Here is a 23,555-nt window from a genome sequence, read left to right on the forward strand (position 1 = left end):
GTTTGTGTGTGTATATGTGTATATGTCTGTGTATACATTCAATAATGCAACAGAAACTCTGTACTGTTCCGCCAACATGTGACGTCATTTCTAGGTAATATAATTCGGCACCTGCATTTCTAGTGGGTATTGTTTAAGGGGCCAACATTTGATTCTCTTGTTTCAATCATGCAACTGCACTGAAGTCTATTTCTGTATGCCACCAGGTTATCCCGACATGTACTTATCTGACCCATGTCAAAATTTATACCAGTTAATATAATCTTTAATTACTGGCGTAGGGTCTCAGTAGCTGAGAATATTTCTATTTTTATTTCGTTTCAGCTTCACTTAGTTTTCATTTTTATATAAAACTTAAATGTCGCACGGCCATCTTGTTTCACAGGCATGACTTTTAACGATAACCAGATGTTTTCTAGTCCGACAAAGGGAGCCTACCTACTTTTGAGCTTCTTCAAGATTCAATATGTACTGTATTCCTTGCTAGTTTTGACATACCTGCCAAATCGGCAAAGACTAGTTTTCCCTTCTTTGTAAGGTAAATGTCTGGGTTTGTTCCCTGTAGAACCTCCTCGCTAATTGTCAGGGTTAAGATACTGTGACTGCGGCTTGACCATTCGTTTACACTTTGACAACCAATATGCCGTTTCTTTTTCCCTGGAATGAAAAAAAAAAAAAAGAAAAGATGTTCAGTGGCACTGCTAACGATTCATCCCGTCTCCTTGTTTGTACTAAGAATCTGTGACGGATTCCTTACATGGCCATATTCTTTATGCAACTTAAAACATGTGTACGTATATGACGGGCATTCTGTATTGTTATTCCCCCGATGGGTTTGTCCTTCATGTTGGACAGGTAAAGCTCACAAAAAGGCCATAAAAAATTGCAGTCTAGAGTCGTGTATGACGGGCATTCTGTATTATTAATGAATAGTTTGTCCTTGATGTATATGTTGAACAGGTCATGCTCACAAAAGGGTAATAAAAAATTGCAATCTAAAGTTGTAGTCCATAGGCAGACGAGGCAGTTGTGTATTGTCTAAATCTCAACCCATGACATAGACGTAAAAATGAGGGGATAAAATATCGAATTTGACTTCTGAGCGATCAATACCTCTAACATCTCTAGTATTTTTTCTGGGTCAATGATGAAGAATTAAGGGGGAGGTGTTTACTATGGCATTTTAATTTATAAGAAGGCTGATATGTTTGTTAGAATCGGTAAAATCTATTCTTTGATTGTCTGCTAGTCAATAACTGGATAATCTATATGGAAAATTCTTGATTTAAGTGAACAATATTTATGTACTAAATGCTGAAACTGTTTATTTCACTAAGTGTCAATTTGGTTCTATAAAAAGAAATGGTTTCTAAAGTAATTAATAGAAATTGGATCATAATAAAAAAATTAATTGTAAACTTTTATTCTTATGCAAATATTAGACAACTTGTTTTGTACTTGTCAAAAATCATGAGAGAATCATAAATGAAAACTTAAGAAATTGATAGAAAAAAAAATAATAATGATAATATCGTTCATCAAATTCCGTCTGTGTTTGTTTAAAATATCACGTCAGCTGATATTTGGGCTTGACGATGAATGCTCTGAAAAATTCACTTCTGATTAATATTTAGTTTTAAAATATGCAAACAAAGGAATAATTTGTGGCGATTTTAAATTGTACCTCTTCTTTTATCATGAAGTGAACGCATTAATAAAAAAAAAATGATGTACACCCGGCCTGGAACAGGGGATCATTCAAACTGTAGTCGAATGATTTATCACTGAACTATATCACAAAGATTATAATAAATTTGTCTTTTTTTAAGTCGAATGCCGAATATCACTGAACTATATCACAAAGATCATAAGAAATTTGTCTTTTTTTAAGTCGAATGCCGAATATCACTGAACTATATCACAAAGATTATAATAAATTTGTCTTTTTTTAAGTCGAATGCCGAATATCACTGAACTATATCACAAAGATTATAATAAATTTGTCTTTTTTTAAGTCGAATGCCGAATATCACTGAACTATATCACAAAGATTATAAGAAATTTGTCTTTTTTTTAAGTCGAATGCCGAATATCACTGAACTATATCACAAAGATTATAATAAATTTATCTTTTTTTAAGTCGAATGCCGAATATCACAGAACTATATCACAAAGATTATAATAAATTTGTCTTTTTTTAAGTCGAATGCCGAATATCACTGAACTATATCACAAAGATTATAATAAATTTATCTTTTTTTAAGTCGAATGCCGAATATCACTGAACTATATCACAAAGATTATAATAAATTTATCTTTTTTTAAGTCGAATGCCGAATATCACTGAACTATATCACAAAGATTATAATAAATTTATCTTTTTTTAAGTCGAATGCCGAATATCACTGAACTATATCACAAAGATTATAATAAATTTATCTTTTTTTAAGTCGAATGCCGAATATCACAGAACTATATCACAAAGATTATAATAAATTTGTCTTTTTTTTAAGTCGAATGCCGAATATCACAGAACTATATCACAAAGATTATAATAAATTTGTCTTTTTTTAAGTCGAATGCCGAATATCACTAAACTATATCACAAAGATTATAATAAATTTATCTTTTTTTAAGTCGAATGCCGAATATCACTGAACTATATCACAAAGATTATAAGAAATTTGTCTTTTTTTAAGTCGAATGCCGAATATCACTGAACTATATCACAAAGATTATAATAAATTTATCTTTTTTTAAGTCGAATGCCGAATATCACTGAACTATATCACAAAGATTATAATAAATTTGTCTTTTTTTAAGTCGAATGCCGAATATCACAGAACTATATCACAAAGATTATAATAAATTTGTCTTTTTTTAAGTCGAATGCCGAATATCACTGAACTATATCACAAAGATTATAATAAATTTGTCTTTTTTTAAGTCGAATGCCGAATATCACAGAACTATATCACAAAGATTATAATAAATTTGTTTTTATTTAAGTCGAATGCCGAATATCACTGAACTATATCACAAAGATTATAATAAATTTGTCTTTTTTTAAGTCGAATGCCGAATATCACAGAACTATATCACAAAGATTATAATAAATTTGTCTTTTTTTAAGTCGAATGCCGAATATCACTGAACTATATCACAAAGATTATAAGAAATTTGTCTTTTTTTAAGTCGAATGCCGAATATCACTGAACTATATCACAAAGATTATAAGAAATTTGTCTTTTTTTAAGTCGAATGCCGAATATCACTGAACTATATCACAAAGATTATAATAAATTTGTCTTTTTTTAAGTCGAATGCCGAATATCACAGAACTATATCACAAAGATTATAATAAATTTGTCTTTTTTTAAGTCGAATGCCGAATATCACTGAACTATATCACAAAGATTATAATAAATTTGTCTTTTTTTAAGTCGAATGCCGAATATCACAGAACTATATCACAAAGATTATAAGAAATTTGTCTTTTTTTAAGTCGAATGCCGAATATCACTGAACTATATCACAAAGATTATAAGAAATTTGTCTTTTTTTAAGTCGAATGCCGAATATCACTGAACTATATCACAAAGATTATAATAAATTTGTTTTTATTTAAGTCGAATGCCGAATATCACTGAACTATATCACAAAGATTATAATAAATTTGTCTTTTTTTAAGTCGAATGCCGAATATCACTGAACTATATCACAAAGATTATAATAAATTTGTTTTTATTTAAGTCGAATGCCGAATATCACTGAACTATATCACAAAGATTATAATAAATTTGTCTTTTTTTAAGTCGAATGCCGAATATCACTGAACTATATCACACAGATTATAATAAATTTGTTTTTATTTAAGTCGAATGCCGAATATCACTGAACTATATCACAACGATTATAATAAATTTGTTTTTATTTAAGTCGAATGCCGAATATCACTGAACTATATCACAAAGATTATAATAAATTTGTCTTTTTTTAAGTCGAATGCCGAATCACTGAACTATATCACAAAGATTATAATAAATTTGTCTTTTTTTAAGTCGAATGCCGAATATCACTGAACAATATCACAAAGATTATAATAAATTTGTCTTTTTTAAGAAGAAATAATTTTCTGAAATTTTATGCAAATTAATAGAAATACGATAAAATATTTCACTTGTTTCTTCCTTTGTTAATATGGATGTTACGTTTCGAAGAAGGAAAAATACAGTTTTTAAAAGCCAAACTGCTTAAAAAAATGTCAAATTCATAGAATAAATTCGGAATACTTCTTTTATTCGAGCCCACACCTTGATTCTTCTTTAGGACTCGCTTGAACATGGATTATAAACTGGCGCTGTCTCATGCTCAATAAACAATGCAAATTAATAGAAATATGACAAAATATTCTGTTTTTTCCTTCCTTCATTAATGCGTGTTACGTTTTGAAGAAGGCAAAATACTTTTTTAAAAAAAAAGGCTAAATTCATGAAATAAATTCTGAATACTTCTTTTATTTATTTTTACTTGATTCATCTTTAAGGCTCGCTTGAATGTGCCCACAAATCATTCTGCCATTCCGTTTGATCGTGGATGGTAATCTGTTGTTGTCACATGCTCAACAAACAAGGATCTGCAATATTCCTTAAATTCTTTTTCTGTGAACTATGTTCCATTGTCGCTGACTAAAAATTTCATTAAGTGCGTTTATCGTATTTGTTGCCGTTGGATGTCTGCACTTAACAATTTCTGTCAATTTGTGGAAGACCAAGTAATATGATCCATTTATAGGCTATATTATCGATATACAATCGTGTCCATGGGACATCCATCTTTAGTTGCCAATTGGCATCTTCTACATTGTTTCATCACGATTTCTATGTGGTTTTATGAGTGTGCATGTGTATGTGTGTGGATGTGCGATGGATGTGGTTGTATGTGTGGGGTATGGGTGTGTGCGAGAGGTGTAATGGTTGTGTGTGTGTGTGTGTGTGTGTTTGGTTGTGTGTGTGTGTGAACCTACCATCTTCTAGCACTGAAATCAAATCTTCCACATCTTCGCATTGAACTTGAAATAAGTTTTCCACATAAAATCCTTTCCGTTTTGACCAACGAATCATCAAATTTCTCCAAGGTTGAGGGTTTAACAAATCTATTACCTAAAATAAAAAAAAAATGGAAGATTTCAGTTTATTTCTACATACATGGCGGCCAAAAGCAAATCACTTAATCATTGCAAAAATCACAAACAATTTTCAGAAAAATACTAAACACCTTGGCTTAACTGGTACAAATCTACCTAAGAGCTCATCGTTCAAACATCTCGACTTAAAATTCACAGGCACCATGAATTGGAACAAAAACATTGAAGAAATCGCTAAGCTGATGCTGAGAAGGTGGGCTCCCTCTACCGTGCTAGAAAACTGCTCATACCTAATAGTAAGCTGCCATTCACCCATGCGTGGTGTGTTATTGTAACAACTAGGCTAGAATATCTCACAGTGTTTCAAATCTAATAGGTCAAGTAGTGTCAACCTGTTCAATGTTGTATCGTTAAGCCTATTTTATAAGTATTTTAATTGAATGTGCTATGATAAACTTGTAGCACTTGTGTCCCCTTGACTTAAATATCGCAGAAGAACTTGACGAGCTGGAAAATCTCACCCGTTCACTGTAGAGGTCTCTAAATGCGGTAAAGCCTTCTACTTTTCATCAAATTGCTAGACTTTGGAATTCCCTTCCTGCTACCTGCTTCTCTGGCTGTACTAACATGTTGAAATTTAAAGGCTAATCACTTTGTTGCGTTGTGGGGTACACATTTATAATAGAAGCGATAGACAGTGAGAAATTCTTATGACAGTGGAGCTGAGAGATGCATGATTGAAGAGGGAGATATAGTCAACCTTTGGAAGGAATTTACATAGAAAGTTCATTACACAAAACGATTAAAGACAAAAACACATTACCTTGTGGTTGAATGACAACTGAAGACAAAAGGCTTACATAACAAATATGACATTTATTCATCCAACCTGATACATTGCTATATTGTCGTCTTTTCCCTTCCTAAGGAGTTTCGCCTAACCTGTCAGTCTGTTGGACTCCTCTCTTCCGACTCACTCGGACTCTCTAACTGACTGTCTTTTTCTAGTCTAACTTAAATGTATATATTAATTCTATATTTCTTTGTGACGTCAGCATGCGGGCCAGACATGTGAATTCCATGCATCTGCTTCCAACACGTGTCCTGGCAACACAAGTCTCAGATTTTCTCTGTGGACATTCTTTCATTCCATTGTTCAATTATTCTTTAATTCCATTGTTCCATTATTCTTTAACTCCATTGTTCAATTATTCTTTAACTCCATTGTTCCATTATTCCTTTCACATTCTTTTATTGTATAAGTTATTCTAATTTGCATTCCTCATTACAATGGATAATTCACTGCATTCCTGGAATCGTATCTTAATTCATTTTAACTTTTAATAACTGCGTTCGATTCCAGAATGTTCCTTCAATAATAATAATATTCGATCTTAATTACTTCTTTTCTAACTAAAAACCTCTTCAATATACAACAAGTCAATGATTTAAAAGAAAAAAAAGCATTTTATTGCAAAAATCATGAACAATTTTCATAAAATCCTAAACACCTTAACTTAACCAATTTCCATGACAAATAACACTCTACCTGAAAGCTCATCGTTCAAACACTCCGGCTTAACATTCACAGGCAACATGAATTGAAACAAATACATTGAAGACACGGGCCCTGAAGCGCAGTTGATAGATACGTTGAATCTCTATGGTTCCAGATGGACATTGTCTGAAGATAGCGGTTTCAATCCTACCCAAAGTGTGCCAGAGGTTTATTTGGCCAAAAACGTGGTGAAACGACAACAACTACGGATGGCAGTAATTGCTGAGAATGCAGTTAGGAGATTTGAAGTTTCTATCCGTCGCGGTTATCACCTGACGAAGGCCAGAGGAATAGTTGGCCGAAACGTTGTGAAAAACAACAACCAATAAAGATGAAAAACAACAACTAATAAAGATGAGAATAATAGTCCGAAATAAAAATAAATTAATGTATATAATGCTTATCTCAAAAATGAATTCCAATTAAGGAATAATAATAATAATAATCTAAGCATCAAATACTCATCTCTCCCTCTTAAACAAGTGTTACCAATCTAATGTCCCACACTGTCAAGCAAGCTCTAACCCCTGTCCATTGTCACAATGTGCATGTTTTATAAATACTTTGATAGAATGTGGTCTGACGAACTCTTAGTATTTGTGCCCCTCAAAGAGCCAGGTACGTCCTAGGATGGAGTACTGTTGCAACATCTGGGCAGGAGCTTATCCTGCATTGACAGAGTTCAAAATAGACTTTGTAGCCTGGTAGTAGATGCCCTTTCTCTTCCCTGCAACCTCATTCTCCACAGAAGAGATGTTGCAAGCCTGTCTCTGCTATATCGTTATTTTCATGGCAAGTGCTCGTCTGAGCTCCAGTATCATCTAGCTGAAACCACTATCAATATTTTCCCATCTCTTTATCTAAATGTAGATTCCATGAACAAAACTTCTTTTTTAGAACTGACCGCCTGTGAAACTTTCTTCTGTTCCCCTGCTTTCCAGCTGACTACAATGGGGAAATGTCGTAGTAATCGTTAGTAGTGGAAATTTGGTGAATTGGATTACTTATCAAGAACTTGTTTACGATGGACTTGAAAACGACCATGTTGTAGTCAGTTGGAAAGCAGCAAAAAGGAAGAGAGTTCCACAGGTGTGCAGTTCTAAGAAAGAAGCTTTGTTCATGGAACCTACGCTTAGGCTTAGGTACGGGTAAAAAACGGGGGAAATTATTGATAGTGGTTTCAGGTAGACGAGTGTTTTTCGTGAAAGTCAGGCAAGGGAGGACCAGAAACAGGCTTGCAATATCTCTTCTTTGGGAAAGACGTTGCAGGGAAGAGAAAAGGGCATCACCTACTAGGCTACGAAGTCTATTTTGAAGTCTGTCAAGGCAGGATAAGGCACTTCCTGCCCAGATGTGGCAAACGTACTTGTCTCTTATACGAGTGTTTTTCATTTTAAAGTCAGGCCGTATTATTTCACTCTTGCGTCAGAAGAAAGAGGTGTACGCGGACGCGACAAGAAAAGATTTCACTGTTGATTTTGATTAAACTGAAGGAGGGTCGCTTTCTCAGTCAGGATTCCTAGACCTTGGAATAGGCTCCCAAGAAAGGTAATAAATCCGTCAACAACATCATAGTGGATTTTGGACAGGTGCTTGGCTACAGTAGCATCTGCTGCATAAATTTCTATCGCCTTACAAGCCAATTGAAGTGTCTTTGTCCTATTTTTTTTAATTTGAATTGAAAAAGATAATTTAATTAAGCGTATATCGGCAGACATACAAAAAAGAAACACACACACACACACACAAAAAAAACAACAACAAAAAATACACATACACAAAAAACATGAAGGTCAATTTCCCCGGGTCTCACTAATACTTATCAACGGTATATCAGTGGACACAAAATAAAAAAAAAAACCTTACCTTAGCATATTGTGATAGTGGACTGCAGTACATTCTTATGTTTCAAACCTTTCTGTTTACGCATTGCAGGTGACGTGAGCAGAAAAAATAGGAATTGGTAAATTCACAACTTTTGATTGGGAAATTCACGCAAATCGTGATTGGGAAATGCAAATTATTGAACACCAACAAAAATGCAAATTATTGAACACCTACAAAAATGCAAATTATTGAACACCTACAAAAATGCAAATTACTGAACACCAACAAAAATAGAAATGAACATAAATGATTGGTATTTCTCCCTCCACCTTCTCCCCATTTCATAAAATGATGGTATATCTACCTCTCCTTCCTTTTCTTTTCGTAAAAGGTTGATACTTCTTTCACACCTCCCCCTCATTTTTTTCATAAATAGTTGGTCCTTTTCCTCTTCTTCCTCACCTCTTTTCATAGAAAGTTGGTAGATCTATCTCTCCTCCTCTTTTCATAACAGATTGGCACTCCTCCTCCTCCTCTTTTCATAAAAGGTTGGTAACTCTCCTCCTCCTCCTCTTTCCATAAAAGGTTGGTAATTCTCTTCCTCCTCCTCTTTCTCTTTCCATAAAAGGTTGAGATTTCTCCCCCTCCTCCTCTTCCTCTTTCCCTAAAAGGTTGGGATTTCTCCCCCTCCTCCTCTTCCTCTTTCCCTAAAAGGTTGGTAATTCTCTTCCTCCTCCTCTTTCTCTTTCCATAAAAGGTTGAGATTTCTCCCCCTCCTTCTCTTCCTCTTTCCCTAAAAGGTTGGTAATTCTCTCCCTCCTCCTCTTCCTCTTTTCATAAAAGGTTGGTAATTCTCTCCCTCCTCCTCTTCCTCTTCCCATAAAAGGTTGGGATTTCTCCCCCTCCTCTTCCTCTTCCTCTTTCCATAAAAGGTTGAGATTTCTCCCCCTCCTTCTCTTCCTCTTTTCATAAAAGGTTGGTAATTCTCTCCCTCCTCCTCTTCCTCTTTCCCTAAAAGGTTGGTAATTCTCTCCCTCCTCCTCTTCCTCTTCCCATAAAAGGTTGGGATTTCTCCCCCTCCTCTTCCTCTTTCCCTAAAAGGTTGGTAATTCTCTCCCTCCTCCTCTTCCTCTTTTCATAAAAGATTGGTCATTCTCCTCCTCCTCCTCTTCCTTTTTTCCTAAAAGGTTGGTAATTCTCCCCTTCCCCCTCTTCCTCTTTTCATAAAAGGTTGATATTCTTTCCCCTCCTCTTCTTTCCGCTCCTTACCACCCCTCCCACTGCTCAAAAAGTCTTTTGTGTGTCGTTTGTTAATTGTGTCTTTGTTTCGTCTCACCTGCTCATTGTAAATCTCCAGGTAACTCGCTTTAACGGTTGCTTTGTTTTTTGTCCGTTCTGTGAGTTTCTCGAACAAATACTCGAACGAGCGTTGGACAATGCCCTTTGAGTTGCAGCCGGGATCGAACTGCAATTAGAAAGAAAATCACGCAATCAGCAAGTTGAGAAATAACGAATGACAATCCTTTCTCGAATGGCGTTGACATTTCCTCTAATGTCATTTATCATTTATTTGACAAGAATAAAATATCACATAGGATATTACATATCATTTATTTGACAAGAATAAGATATCACATAAGATATCACATATCATTTATTTGACAAGAATAAAATATCACATATTACATATCATTTATTTGACAAGAATAAGATATCACATAAGATATCACATATCATTTATTTGACAAGAATAAAATATCACATATTACATATCATTTATTTGACAAGAATAAGATATCACATAAGATATCACATATCATTTATTTGACAAGAATAAAATATCACATAAGATATCACATATCATTTATTTGACAAGAATAAAATATCACATAAGATATCACATATCATTTATTTGACAAGAATAAAATATCACAAAAGATATTATATATCATTTATTTGACAAGAATAAAATATCACATAAGATATCACATATCATTCATTAGACAAGAATAAAATATCACACAAGATATCACATATCATTCATTAGACAAGAATAAAATATCACACAAGATATCACATATCATTCATTAGACAAGAATAGATACCACATAAGATATTACATCGCAAATTCTATAGCAAGCCCCACTCTCCCCAATGGTTTACTTCTACTTGTGCAGCTGCCATAGCGCAAAGGCAGCATGCGTACTGCAAATTTAACTGACATAAGTCCAGATCAAACAGACAGAAGTATATAGAAGCCAGAAATAACTGTAAGAAAGAAATAGAGACAGCTAAGAGAGAATTTACTGAAACCACCAAAAAATGCATCAAAGCACAGAAATTAAGAACTCGTGACTTCTGGAAAATCTACAACAGTGTAGTAAATAATGGGCAATCAACAGTTCCCCCACTATCCAACAATTATGAGGTTGTTTGCTCTGCAACTGAGAAGGCTAAAATGCTTGCCAGACGGTTTGCTTCCAACTCCACACTGGATGCTGCTAACCACCCCCTCCCTGACTTTCCTTTGTGGACAGACACCACACTAGACGATCTGAAAATCACCCCATCTCAGGTGCATGCTATCATAAGAAATCTTGACACTGCAAAAGCATGTGGACCCGATCTCATCCCGGCTGTGCTATTAAAAAAATGCGCTACCGAAGTAGCTCCAGTTCTCTCCAAACTTTACAACAAATGCCTTAATGAATCTTATTTTCCTTTCTGCTGGAAAACTGCTTCTGTAGTACCAGTTTTACAGGATTTCTGGCGAAATAACTAACCTAGTAAATTATCGGCCCATTAGCCTCCTCCCACTTTTTGCCAAAATATTTGAGACCATAATTAACCAAACTCTAGTCCATCACCTTACAGATGCTAAACTTCTTACTGGCCAACAATATGGATTTAGGCAAGCCCATTCCACAGCAGACATCCTAACTGTAATCTCAGAACATATATACCATTCACTGGACAAAGCGGGGGAAGGTAGAGCAGAAGCTATAGATATATCTAAGGCTTTGGCATGAGAGTCTTCTCAAGAAAATCAGATCATACGGTATCACTCGAAGAATACTTAACATAATTAAATCCTTCTTAGATAAGAGAAAAATCTAGATTGTCCTTGACGGTCGTACATCTAAACAATATGATATAAATGCGAGAGTGCTCCAAGGGTCTATCCTAGGACCTCTGTTATACCTAATATTCATAAATCACCTCCTTGACAAAATTGCCTGTGAGATGGGTATATATGCTGACGACACCACACTCTATAACAGACATGACAGGAAAACAAATGAACACATATCTAAAAAAAATGACAGAAACACTAGAGGATGACCTCTGATCTGTAGTGGAATGCCAAGACTAAACTCGTTTCCTTCAATAATTACAAGAAACCTCAACCATCAATAGTAATGGCCAATGACTCTTTATCTGAAAGTACATCTTTTAAACTCCTCGGCCTAACGCTCTCAGGAAACAGGAGTTGGAACAATTACATTGAGAGTATCGCCAGGACCGCTGCGAAGAAGGTAGGTTCTCTCTACCGTGCTAGAAAGATACTAACGCCTGAAAGTATCCTATACCTATAAGGCCACCATTCACCCATGTATGGAGTATTGTTGTCATATTTGGGCTGGTGCATCTGCAGCTAAATCCCACCCCTTCACAGTAGAGATCCCTAGATGTAAGAGAGCCTTCTACTCCAGTAGTTTCTTCCCCAGGATTGCTAGACTTTGGAATTCCCTGCCAAGTCCCTGCTTCACCAACTGTACTGACATGCAGAAGTTCAAGTGCAACGTGAACCGACATCTTGCTGCCCAACTCCCTACACTGTATCCCTGATACCTATGTCCCTGATAGTATCCTCCTACAACAAAGTGGCAATGTGCCTTGTTTGGGGTGAAGATGTAAAAAAAAAATTTTTTTAAAATTACAGTCAGTACATTAGCTGTAGATCCCTTAGAACAGGAACCATATTGCATGTCACTGAGTAGGTAGTTTTTGCTGAGGTGGTTGACAATTTCTCTATTTAACATGGATTCAAGCAACTTACTCATGACACACAGGAAACTAATTGGTCTGCACTGTATTAAATCATTCCTATCTTTATGTCATCAACGCTCTGATGCCCCCGTCTGGCTTCAGGTGAAATGAATGGCTCTCATCTTGGTAAGGCTCCATGTTTTTACAAGCTTCTGGTAAGGCTCCATGTTTTTACAAGCTTCTGGTAAGGCTCCATGTTTTTACAAGCTTCTGGTAAGGCTCCATGTTTTTACAAGCTTCTGGTAAGGCTCCATGTTTTTACAAGCTTCTGGTAAGGCTCCATGTTTTTACAAGCTTCTGGTAAGGCTCCATGTTTTTACAAGCTTCTGGTAAGGCTCCATGTTTTTACAAGCTTCTGGTAAGGCTCCATGTTTTTACAAGCTTCTGGTAAGGCTCCATGTTTTTACAAGCTTCTGGCAAGGCTCCATGTTTTTACAAGCTTCTGGTAAGGCTCCATGTTTTTACAAGCTTCTGGCAAGGCTCCATGTTTTTACAAGCTTCTGGCAAGGCTCCATGTTTTTACAAGCTTCTGGCAAGGCTCCATGTTTTTACAAGCTTCTGGTAAGGCTCCATGTTTTTACAAGCTTCTGGTAAGGCTCCATGTTTTTACAAGCTTCTGGTAAGGCTCCATGTTTTTACAAGCTTCTGGTAAGGCTCCATGTTTTTACAAGCTTCTGGTAAGGCTCCATGTTTTTACAAGCTTCTGGTAAGGCTCCATGTTTTTACAAGCTTCTGGTAAGGCTCCATGTTTTTACAAGCTTCTGGTAAGGCTCCATGTTTTTACAAGCTTCTGGTAAGGCTCCATGTTTTTACAAGCTTCTGGTAAGGCTCCATGTTTTTACAAGCTTCTGGTAAGGCTCCATGTTTTTACAAGCTTCTGGTAAGGCTCCATGTTTTTACAAGCTTCTGGTAAGGCTCCATGTTTTTACAAGCTTCTGGTAAGGCTCCATGTTTTTACAAGCTTCTGGTAAGGTTCCATGTTTTTACAAGCTTCTGGTAAGGCTCCATGTTTTTACAAGCTTCTGGTAAGGCTCCATGTTTTTACAAGCTTCTGGTAAGGCTCCATGTTTTTACAAGCTTCTGGTAAGGCTCCATGTTTTTACAAGCTTCTGGTAAGGCTCCATGTTTTTACAAGCTTCTGGTAAGGCTCCATGTTTTTACAAGCTTCTGGTAAGGCTCCATGTTTTTACAAGCTTCTGGTAAGGCTCCATGTTTTTACAAGCTTCTGGTAAGGCTCCATGTTTTTACAAGCTTCTGGTAAGGCTCCATGTTTTTACAAGCTTCTGGTAAGGCTCCATGTTTTTACAAGCTTCTGGTAAGGCTCCATGTTTTTACAAGCTTCTGGTAAGGCTCCATGTTTTTACAAGCTTCTGGTAAGGCTCCATGTTTTTACAAGCTTCTGGCAAGGCTCCATGTTTTTACAAGCTTCTGGTAAGGCTCCATGTTTTTACAAGCTTCTGGTAAGGCTCCATGTTTTTACAAGCTTCTGGTAAGGCTCCATGTTTTTACAAGCTTCTGGTAAGGCTCCATGTTTTTACAAGCTTCTGGTAAGGCTCCATGTTTTTACAAGCTTCTGGTAAGGCTCCATGTTTTTACAAGCTTCTGGTAAGGCTCCATGTTTTTACAAGCTTCTGGTAAGGCTCCATGTTTTTACAAGCTTCTGGTAAGGCTCCATGTTTTTACAAGCTTCTGGTAAGGCTCCATGTTTTTACAAGCTTCTGGTAAGGCTCCATGTTTTTACAAGCTTCTGGTAAGGCTCCATGTTTTTACAAGCTTCTGGTAAGGCTCCATGTTTTTACAAGCTTCTGGTAAGGCTCCATGTTTTTACAAGCTTCTGGGCTCCTGATCTGAAATGGAACACATACATCAAATCTGTTGAAATGTCACTGGAAAAATGGTAGGATCCTTCTACTGCTCCAGTAGATATCTCACTCCTGATGCAATTCCCCACCTATATAAAAGCCAGGTACGGCCAATGATGGAGTACTGTTGCCACATCTGGGTAGGAGCTGCTAGAAGCATCTTATCCTGCCTTGACAGAGTTCAAAATAGACTTCGTAACTTAGTGGGGGATGGCCTTTTCTATTCCCTGCAACTTCTTTTCCACAAAAGAGACGTTTCGAGCCTGTCTCTGCTTTATCGTTATTTCCGTGGCAAGTGCTTGTCTGAGCTTCAATCTATGGTCCCTCCTCGCCAAACTTTCACGAAAAACACTCATCTAGCCAAAACCACTATCAATAATTTCCCCCACTCGTTATCTGTGCCTAAACCTAAACATAGATTCCCTGAACAAAGCTTCTTTCTTAAAACTGCATGCCTGTGGAACTCTGTTCCATTTGCCTGCTTTCCAGCTGACTACAATTTGATTGTCTTTAAGTCCAACATAAACAAATTCTTGATAAACCATCCCCCTAAATAATCCAATTTATAAAATTTGCACTATTTATGATTACTATGCTATAATCCCATTGACTACTGTACACCCATTAACCCTTATCCTCGAGTGGCCTCCAGGCCTTAATGTGGTGACTCCTATGTAAAAAAAAAAAAGAGAAAAGATCGATCTCTAGTCTAATGAGGTTTTCCAATGTGTTGGGAAGTATTTCTCCTTTAGGCATCGATTGAACAGCTTTCCGAGTCAACATAAAGCACTCATTCTAAGCTTTTTGAAATGCTAAAAAGTCTAGTGTGAATTGTTTAGTTGATTGAGATTGTCGGACTGACTTCCTCATCTTGGTTGTTATTGTCACAACGTTTCGGCCGTTTTGCCCTCCGGCCTTCGTCAGGTGAACGGTTTGTTAGGAGTCTCGAACCCAACCCTTTATTATTATTACGGGGGTACCGTGTTCGGACTCCAGCTAGGCTTTGGGACATAGTTGCTGATTCTCTGTTTTTCAATGTTACTTTTTCACTGCCTTCGTTCAGGATTGAACTCAGCACCTTTGGGTAACTGTAAACTTTGATACAACATCTAGGACCACTCGGCCATATGTCACTAGTGGTCCTAGACGTTGTATCAAAGTTTACAGTTACCCAAAGGTGCTGAGTTCAATCCTGAACGAAGGCAGTGAAAAAGTAACATTCAAAAAACAGAGAATCAGCAACTATGTCCCAAAGCCTAGCTGGAGTCCGAACACGGTACCCCCGTAATAATAATAAAGGGTTGGGTTCGAGACTCCTAACAAACCGTTCACCTGACGAAGGCCGGAGGGCAAAACGGCCGAAACGTTGTGACAATAACAACCAAGATGAGGAAGTCAGTCCGACAATCTCAATCAATGAAAACAACTCATCTCAAAAATACAGACAATTAGTAAATTGTTTTGTCGGATTTTTTTTTCCGACGTTTTTTAGCATGGATGTTTTCCTTTTTTTAGCTTTACTTTAAGAGGTATTTTATCATTCTGGCCATTTTCATTGGTTCACTCACCTGATTGGTCAAATCGGTTGGAGGTCCGGTCATGCTGTGTGTTTTGCCAGAGCCAGTCTGCCCAAACGTCATCGCCATGCTTGTATACCTGTCAAAGGAAAGAGATCCCACCAACAACACGATAGAAATTAATTCACAAAACAAAATAAAGAGAGTAAAATAACTTTGTTTAAACTTTTTGTATCTCAGTTATAGAAAGAAAAACAGAGAAAAATTGTTCAAATGCATTTTTGTTTAGTGAAGCAGCGTTGGCCATTAAATGTGAGGGGAGTGGGTCCTAATGGAAATAAAGGGTCAAATCGGTTCTAATGTCAGTTGCTCCCAGCTCTCTAAAATATCAAATGTATCTATGTTATATGTGTGCATATATATCTACATATCTATAAAAGTGAAAACGTGTGTGTGTGTGTGTGTGTGTGTGTGTGTGTGCATTTTCCTACCAAATAACTCGAGATTTGACATTGAGATTTGGGAAAATCTTTTTCAAGGTGTCAAAGTTCAACGATTCGACCTTTGAAAACTCTATCAAACTCCTCTGCCAATTTTCAGTCTAAACACTTGAAATTTTAAATGTAGGTTACTTGAACATGGATCAAACTTTTTAATTTGATTTAAGCTAAAAAAACAAAAACAAACGTTAAGGAGTAAAAATTGGGGTCAAAGTTAAAAAAATTTGACCTCTGCGGTCTCTACCAAATTACTCAGCTAATTTCTGGTCTAAACATTTGAAATTTTACATAAAGAGTATTCAGAGATAGGGCAAGCTTTTTAATCGGTTTAGCTGCTAAGGGGTCAAAGTTCAAAAGATTAAACCTTTGTGGTGTCTAGCAAATTCCTCCGTCAATTTTGGGTCTAAAGACTTGAAATTTTAGATGTAGGTAACTTAGACATGGGTAAAACTTTGTATTTTGATTTGAGACCAAAATAATAAATGTTAAGGGGTCAAAATTGGGGTCAAAATTGGAGTCAAAGTTAAAACAAATTGATCTCTGCAGTCTCTACAAAGTTATTCAGATAAATTTTGGTCCAAACATTTGAAATCTTACATAAAATGTATTCACAGGTAGGGCAAGTTATGAACAGTATATAGGGCCCGAGCAAAGCCGGGCTGAACTGCTAGTATATATATATATATATATATATATATATATATATATATATATATATATATATATTGATTGATTTTTGTATGGCTGAGTTCCCTGCTAGTACCATATAAGCTTGAGTTTTTTCTTGCTCTGACATTGATATTAAAAGTCTAAAATCAAAAATTATTAAAACAAACTTTTTAATATACTCAGTCATGGATATGTGAGCGACTACATGTAGGTTAACTACTTTGCCTATTCCTTTGAAAAACAAGTGTTAATTAATTACTTATCTATTTTTTATGGTTTATTATCAGATGATTGGTTTTAATATTTATGTGTGTTTTATAACCAGGCAAAGCCGGGCGGTCTGCCAGTATATATATATATAAAAGTGAGAATGTGTGTGTGTTAGGACACTTCTCAACCTATATATTCAACAATTTTTTTTTTATCTATAGACATGAAATTTGGTATATAGGGTATTCAGACAGGTGGAAAACTTTTTAATAAATTTTCATCTGGAAAAATTGAAAAATTGGAATGTGGGAGGGGTCATCGGATTTTTATATGTTTGTCAACTGTTTCACGAATGCGCATGTGTGAATTGTTCACATGACAGATTACTTATGTTATGAATAAGTAGGTTTGAAAACACTTTTTAAAGAACGTGTCAAGCTGGCCTAATGGTTATCGTACTTGACTCACTATCTTTAGGTTTTGGTTTCGATCTCAGTTTGAGTATTTTTTTTTATTTACGAAAAGGGAACTTAATTTATTTTATTGCAGACTATCATCCTCATCTTTCTTGGATGTTGTTTCACGACGTTTCGCCCAACTATTTCTCTGGCCTTCATCAGGTAGTAACCGCGACGGTTTTGTCATAAGACAGAGGCACGTTCGAAATAAAAATAAATATATATTTAAAAAATCAATGGTAAGTTCTCTACAGTGCAATATAGACTAAAATGTATTGTAGATCAACTGCAGGGGCGCATGTGAAGCTTCCTCTCAATGCACCCTCATGGGGCCCTGATTAGAGTAGACGAAGGCCAGAGGAAGAGTTGGCCGAAACGTAGAAAGATGAGAATGGTTGTCCACAATAAATAAATAATGAATTCCAATTAAATCTATCTTCTATCTATATCTATCTATCTTCTATATCTATCTATACTCCTATAAATTCGTTTTTCTTTTGCGTGTATTGATATTCATATTAAAACCCTTTTTTCTATTTATTTTAAAAGAAAATACAATTTCTGTTATATATGGGTCGTAGAATTGCATTCATCTGCAAAAGATCAAGCTAATTTGCATATTCTTTTAAACATTCATTTTAATTAATTCCCTATTAGTTCTTTCGGTTTTCTTATGGGATGATCATCTTTAGTTAACTATTATGTGTAATTATATTCATACAGATATTCTACATGATTTATACTTGCATAATATTTGCGTAAAATATTTATAGTAAACACAAAATTGTTTCTATATATATTTATGTATACGTATATATTTTTGTTTAATCTATCTATATATCTATAAAAGTGAACGTGTCTGTGTCTGTGTCTGTGTGTATACGTGTACATTTCCGTACGCAATAACTCTGTCGATTTTAAGTCTACAGACTCGAAATTTGATATACAGGGTACTGAGATTTAGGAAAATCTTTGTAATCCGTTTTCATCCAGAAATTTGGCTGTTAAGCGAGTTCACCTTCGAGAACTCCACCAAAATCCTCCTACAATTTTGGGTCTAAACACTTGAAATTTTAAATGTAGGTTACTTGGACATGGATCTAACTTAATAACTTAATTTGAGCCCAAAACAATAAATGTTAAGAGGTCATAATAGGGGGCAAAGTTAAAAAATTGACCGCTTTTGTTTTTTTTTTGCTCCAAACACCCGGGCTGAAATGCTAGTCTATATATCTATAAAAGTGAATGTATCTGTGTACATTTCCCTATGCAATAACTCTGACAATTTTTAGTCTACAGACTCGAAATTTAATATACAGGGTACTGGGATTTGGGAAAATATTTTTGATTGGTTTTCGGCCAGAAATTTGGCTGTTAAGGTCAAAGTTCAACGATCTGACCTTTGAGAACTCTACCAAACTCCCCCGACAATTTTAGATCTAAACACTTGAAATTTTAGATATAGGTTCCTTGGACATGGATCTAACTTAATAACATGATTTTAGCCCGAAACAATAAATGTTAAGGGGTCATAATAGGGGTCAAAGTTAAAAAAATTTGACCTCTGCGGTCTCTACCAAATTACTCAGACAATTTCTGGTCTAAACATTTGAAATTTTACATAAAGGGTATTCAGAGATAGGGCAAGCTTTTTAATTGGTTTGGGTGGAAAATTTTTAGTTACCAATATATAAATGTATGTCTGCCTAAAACTTTCGACAGAGGCGACGGATTTAATTAGATTAATATCGTTTTAAAGTCCGACCTTTCATACGACAAATATCGAAAAACTGGCTAAAAACATTAATATCTTCACCTTCAACTGGGCACTTTTCCACAAGGGGGGGTCACCTTTGCCGCCGATATTTTGAAAGTTATCCTCTCCTTATGATTGTCTAACCTAAATGTTAACATAATTCAATTCAGGTTTGGCGGTGGTCGTCAGGTGTTTTACCGTTCTTTTCCCCCTTTGCGGCAAGGGTCGAGTCTGCCTTCCTACTACCACTTTTTGTTTTTTCTTTTTTGGTCAGCAGACACATACAAACACCCGGGCAACGCCGGGCTGAAATGCTAGTATATCTATAAAAGTGAACGTGTCTGTGTGTGTGTGTGTGTACAGTTCCCTACGCAATAACTCCGTCAATCTTAAGTCTAAAAACTCGAAATTTGATATAGAGGCTACTGAGATTTAGGAAATCTTTGTAATCCATTTTCGGCCAGAAATTTGGCTGTTAAGGGGTCAAAGTTCAACGATGTGACCTCTGAGAACTCTACCAAACTCCTCCGACAATTTTGGGTCCAAACACTGGAAATTTTAGATATAGGTTCCTTGGACATGGATCTAAGTTAATAACTTGATTTAAGCCCAAAACAATAAATGTTAAGGTGTCATAATAGGGGTCAAATTTAAAATAATTTACTGCTTTTTTTTTCTTTGCTCAACATACACCTATAAACACCCGGGCAATGCCCGGCTGAAATGCTAGTATGTACATAAAGTTATGAACAGTACATAGGGCCCGAGCAAAGCCGGGCTTAATTACTAGTCTATATATCTTTAATTGTCTATGTGTGTGTGTGTGTGTGTGTACATTTCCCTATGCAATAACTCTGTCAATTTTCAGTCTACAGACTCAAAATTTTATATACAGAGTATTGAGATTTGGGAAAATCTTTCTAATCCATTTTCGACCAGAAATTTGGCTGTTAAGGGGTCAAAGTTCAATGATTTGATCTTTGAGAACTCTGTAATATAGAAATGGGGTCTTTTTAAGATGACGGGTACATATATACGATGGTGATGAGGGAGACACTTATACATATTACTGTTCTGATGACACGACACAGTTTTACAAAAACATGATAACTTCTTTATTATCAGATCGACCGGTCGGATGATGATGACGTCAAGGAATTCAAAGTCGTTCCACATGATTAAACGTTCTCCCTTCGCTTCTAAAGGGACACTCCTCTGATCATGTCAGCTTTGTCCGACCGACTCTACTGATTGTTCAATCTGGACTCTACTGCCTCTGATCTTCAACTGCCTAGCTCCTATATTGAGAATTCATTTTTGCTATGACGTCAGACATGTGGTCTTAAAACGTGATCGACTCACGTGGCTGAAACATACATTTCCAAAACACACTTTTGCAACACAGAATTCTCACTAACCTACTTTTCAACCTAACTTATTTTTCAATATGTTTTTAAATTGTATTGGTCAGTATTTTTTTAGCTGAGCTTTTTAATTAACTTTCCATAATTAAATTCTTTTTACAAACAAACATATCTAAACTATTTTATATGAAATTTAACAATGCGAAATTCTAACATTCCATCTCCTGAACCTTACTTACAAAGTTCGAATCTCGGTCTAGCCTAATCTCATTATCCACTTATCTAAAGTTCTTCTTACAGGAAAAGGGGACAGCCTTTTTTCCTGTAACAACTCTACCAAACGCCTCCACCAATTTCGGGTATAAAAAATTGAAATTGCGATCTCTACGGAATTACTCAGACAATTTCTGGTCTAAACATTTGAGATTTTACATAAATTGTATTCAGACATAGGGCAAGCTTTTTAATCGGTTTGGCTCGAAAATTTGAGCTACCAATATATAAATGTATGTTTGCATGTCTACCTAAAACTTTCGACAGAGGCGACAGATTTTCACAAGATCAGCATCGTTTTGAAGCTCGGCCCTTAAGATGACAAATACCGAAAAATTGGCTAAAAACAATAATTTCTTCACCCTCAACTGGGCACTTTATAATTTGCTTGAAGGCCAAATCAATAAATGTTAAGGGGTCATAATTGGGGTCAAAGTTTTAAACAAATTGACTTCTGCGGTCTCTACCAAATTGCTCAGTCAATTGTTGGTCTAAATATTTGAAATTTTACAGAAAGTGTATTCAGACATAAGGCAAGCTTTTTAATCGTATTTTTGCTGTAAATTCGGCTTCCAAGGGGTCAAAGTTCTCTCTCTCTCTCTCTCTGTAACAATTTACCTTTGCGGTCTCTAGCAAACTATTCAGCCAATTTTGGGTCTAAACATTTGAAATTTTACATAAGGGTATTCAGACATGGAGCAAGCTTTTTAATCAGTTTTGAGGCGAAAATTTGGCTGGCAAGCGGTCAAAGTTAACGGAGTTAACCTTTGCAGACTCTACCAAACTCCTTTGCCAATTTTGGAGCTGAAGACTTGAAATTTTAGATGTAGGTTACTTGGACATTGGGTCAAACATATTAATTCAATTTGAGCCCAAAACAATAAATGTTAAGAGGTCAAAATCGGAGTAAAATTTAAACAAATTTGTCGCCTGCGGTCTCCATCAACTTTTCTCTATGATAGTTAAGGAAGCCTATTATATAGAAAGGCATTACTGTACATATTCACACTTTTTGATATATACATATTCACATAAAATTATGAACAGTACATAGGGTCTGAGCAAAGCTGGGCGGAACTGCTAGTCTATCTATCTATATATCTATAAAGGTGAATGTGTGTGTGTGTGTGTGCATACATTTCCCTACGCAATAACTCTGTCAATTTTCAGTCTACAGACGCGAAATTTGATATACAGGAAAAAAATAAGATACTGGGAAAATTTCTATGATCGGTTTTTGAAAAAATTGACCTTTTTTTTTTTTTTGCCCAGCATATACCTCCAAACACCCGGGCAACGCCAGACACCCATGCTAGTATATCTATTAAAACTGAACGTGTGTGTGTGTGTGTGTGTGTGTGTGTGTATGTCTGTTTGTGTGTGTGTGTCTGTGTACATTTCCCTACGCAATAACTCTGTCAATTTTTAGTCTACAGACTCGAAATTTAATATACAGGGTACTGAGATTTGGGAAAATCGATGTGATCGGTTTTTGACCAGAAATATGGCGATTAAGGGGTCAAAGTTCAACGATTTGACCTTTGAGAACTCTACCAAACTCCTCCGACAATTTTGGGTTAAAACACTTGAAATTTTAGATATAGGTTCTTTGGACATGGATCTAACTTAATAACTCAATTTGACCCAAAAACAATAAATTTTAAGGTGTCATAATAGGGATCAAAGTTTAAAAAATTGACCTTTTTTTTTTTGCTCAACATACACCTATAAACACCCGGGCAATGCCTGGCACCCATGCTAGTATATCTATAAAAGTGAACGTGTCTGTGTGTGTGTGTCTGTGAGTGTACATTTCCCTAAGCAATAACTCTGTCAATTTTATTCCTACCGACTCGAAATTTGATATACAGGGTACTGAGATTTGGGAAAATCTTTGTGATCTGTTTTCGGCCAGAAATTTGGCTGTTAAGGGGTCAAAGTTCAACGATTTGACCTTTGAAAACCGCTTTTTTTTTTTTTTTTTTTTTTTACTCAACATACACTTCCAAACACCATGAAATGCTAATGAAAAAAAAAAAAAAAAAAAAAAATACTTGCATACACAAGTCTAAGTTGCTGTTCGTTTTTTTTTTTTTACTTAATTTTTTTTAAAAAGAATTTCTGTTACGTTCTGTTTAGAATGAATCTGCATTAATTGTACGTCCTGCTAATATATATATATATATATATATATATATATATATATATATACTAGCAGGGGTGCCCGGCGTTGCTCGGGTGTTTGAAGGTGTATGCTGTGCAAAAAAAGCAAAAAAAACAAAAAAAAATGGTTAATTTTTTAAAACTTTGACCCCTATTATGACCCCTTAAAATTTATTGTTTCGGGCTCAAATCACTTTATTAA

General features: G+C 35.7%; 1 protein-coding gene across 2 annotated transcripts in view; it reads right to left on the reverse strand.

The window, feature by feature from the left end:
• LOC145269869 (kinesin-like protein KIF12) overlaps window positions 1–23,555 on the reverse strand; it is a 244,814-nt gene that overhangs the window by 170,267 nt on the left and 50,992 nt on the right. Inside the window, exons 5-8 of one of the 2 annotated variants that reach the window (XM_080125610.1) lie at window positions 16,012–16,099; window positions 9,868–9,996; window positions 5,027–5,162; window positions 499–657 (exon numbers count right to left, since the gene is read on the reverse strand). In XM_080125610.1, coding sequence (XP_079981736.1) covers window positions 499–657; window positions 5,027–5,162; window positions 9,868–9,996; window positions 16,012–16,099 — 512 coding nt within the window. The remainder of the gene's footprint in view (window positions 1–498; window positions 658–5,026; window positions 5,163–9,867; window positions 9,997–16,011; window positions 16,100–23,555) is intronic. The other variant, XM_080125611.1, reaches the window with a different exon arrangement.

This window comes from Euprymna scolopes, chromosome 45 (assembly GCF_053919585.1).
Source record: "Euprymna scolopes isolate OS-2025 chromosome 45, ASM5391958v1, whole genome shotgun sequence".
NCBI lineage: Eukaryota > Metazoa > Mollusca > Cephalopoda > Sepiida > Sepiolidae > Euprymna > Euprymna scolopes.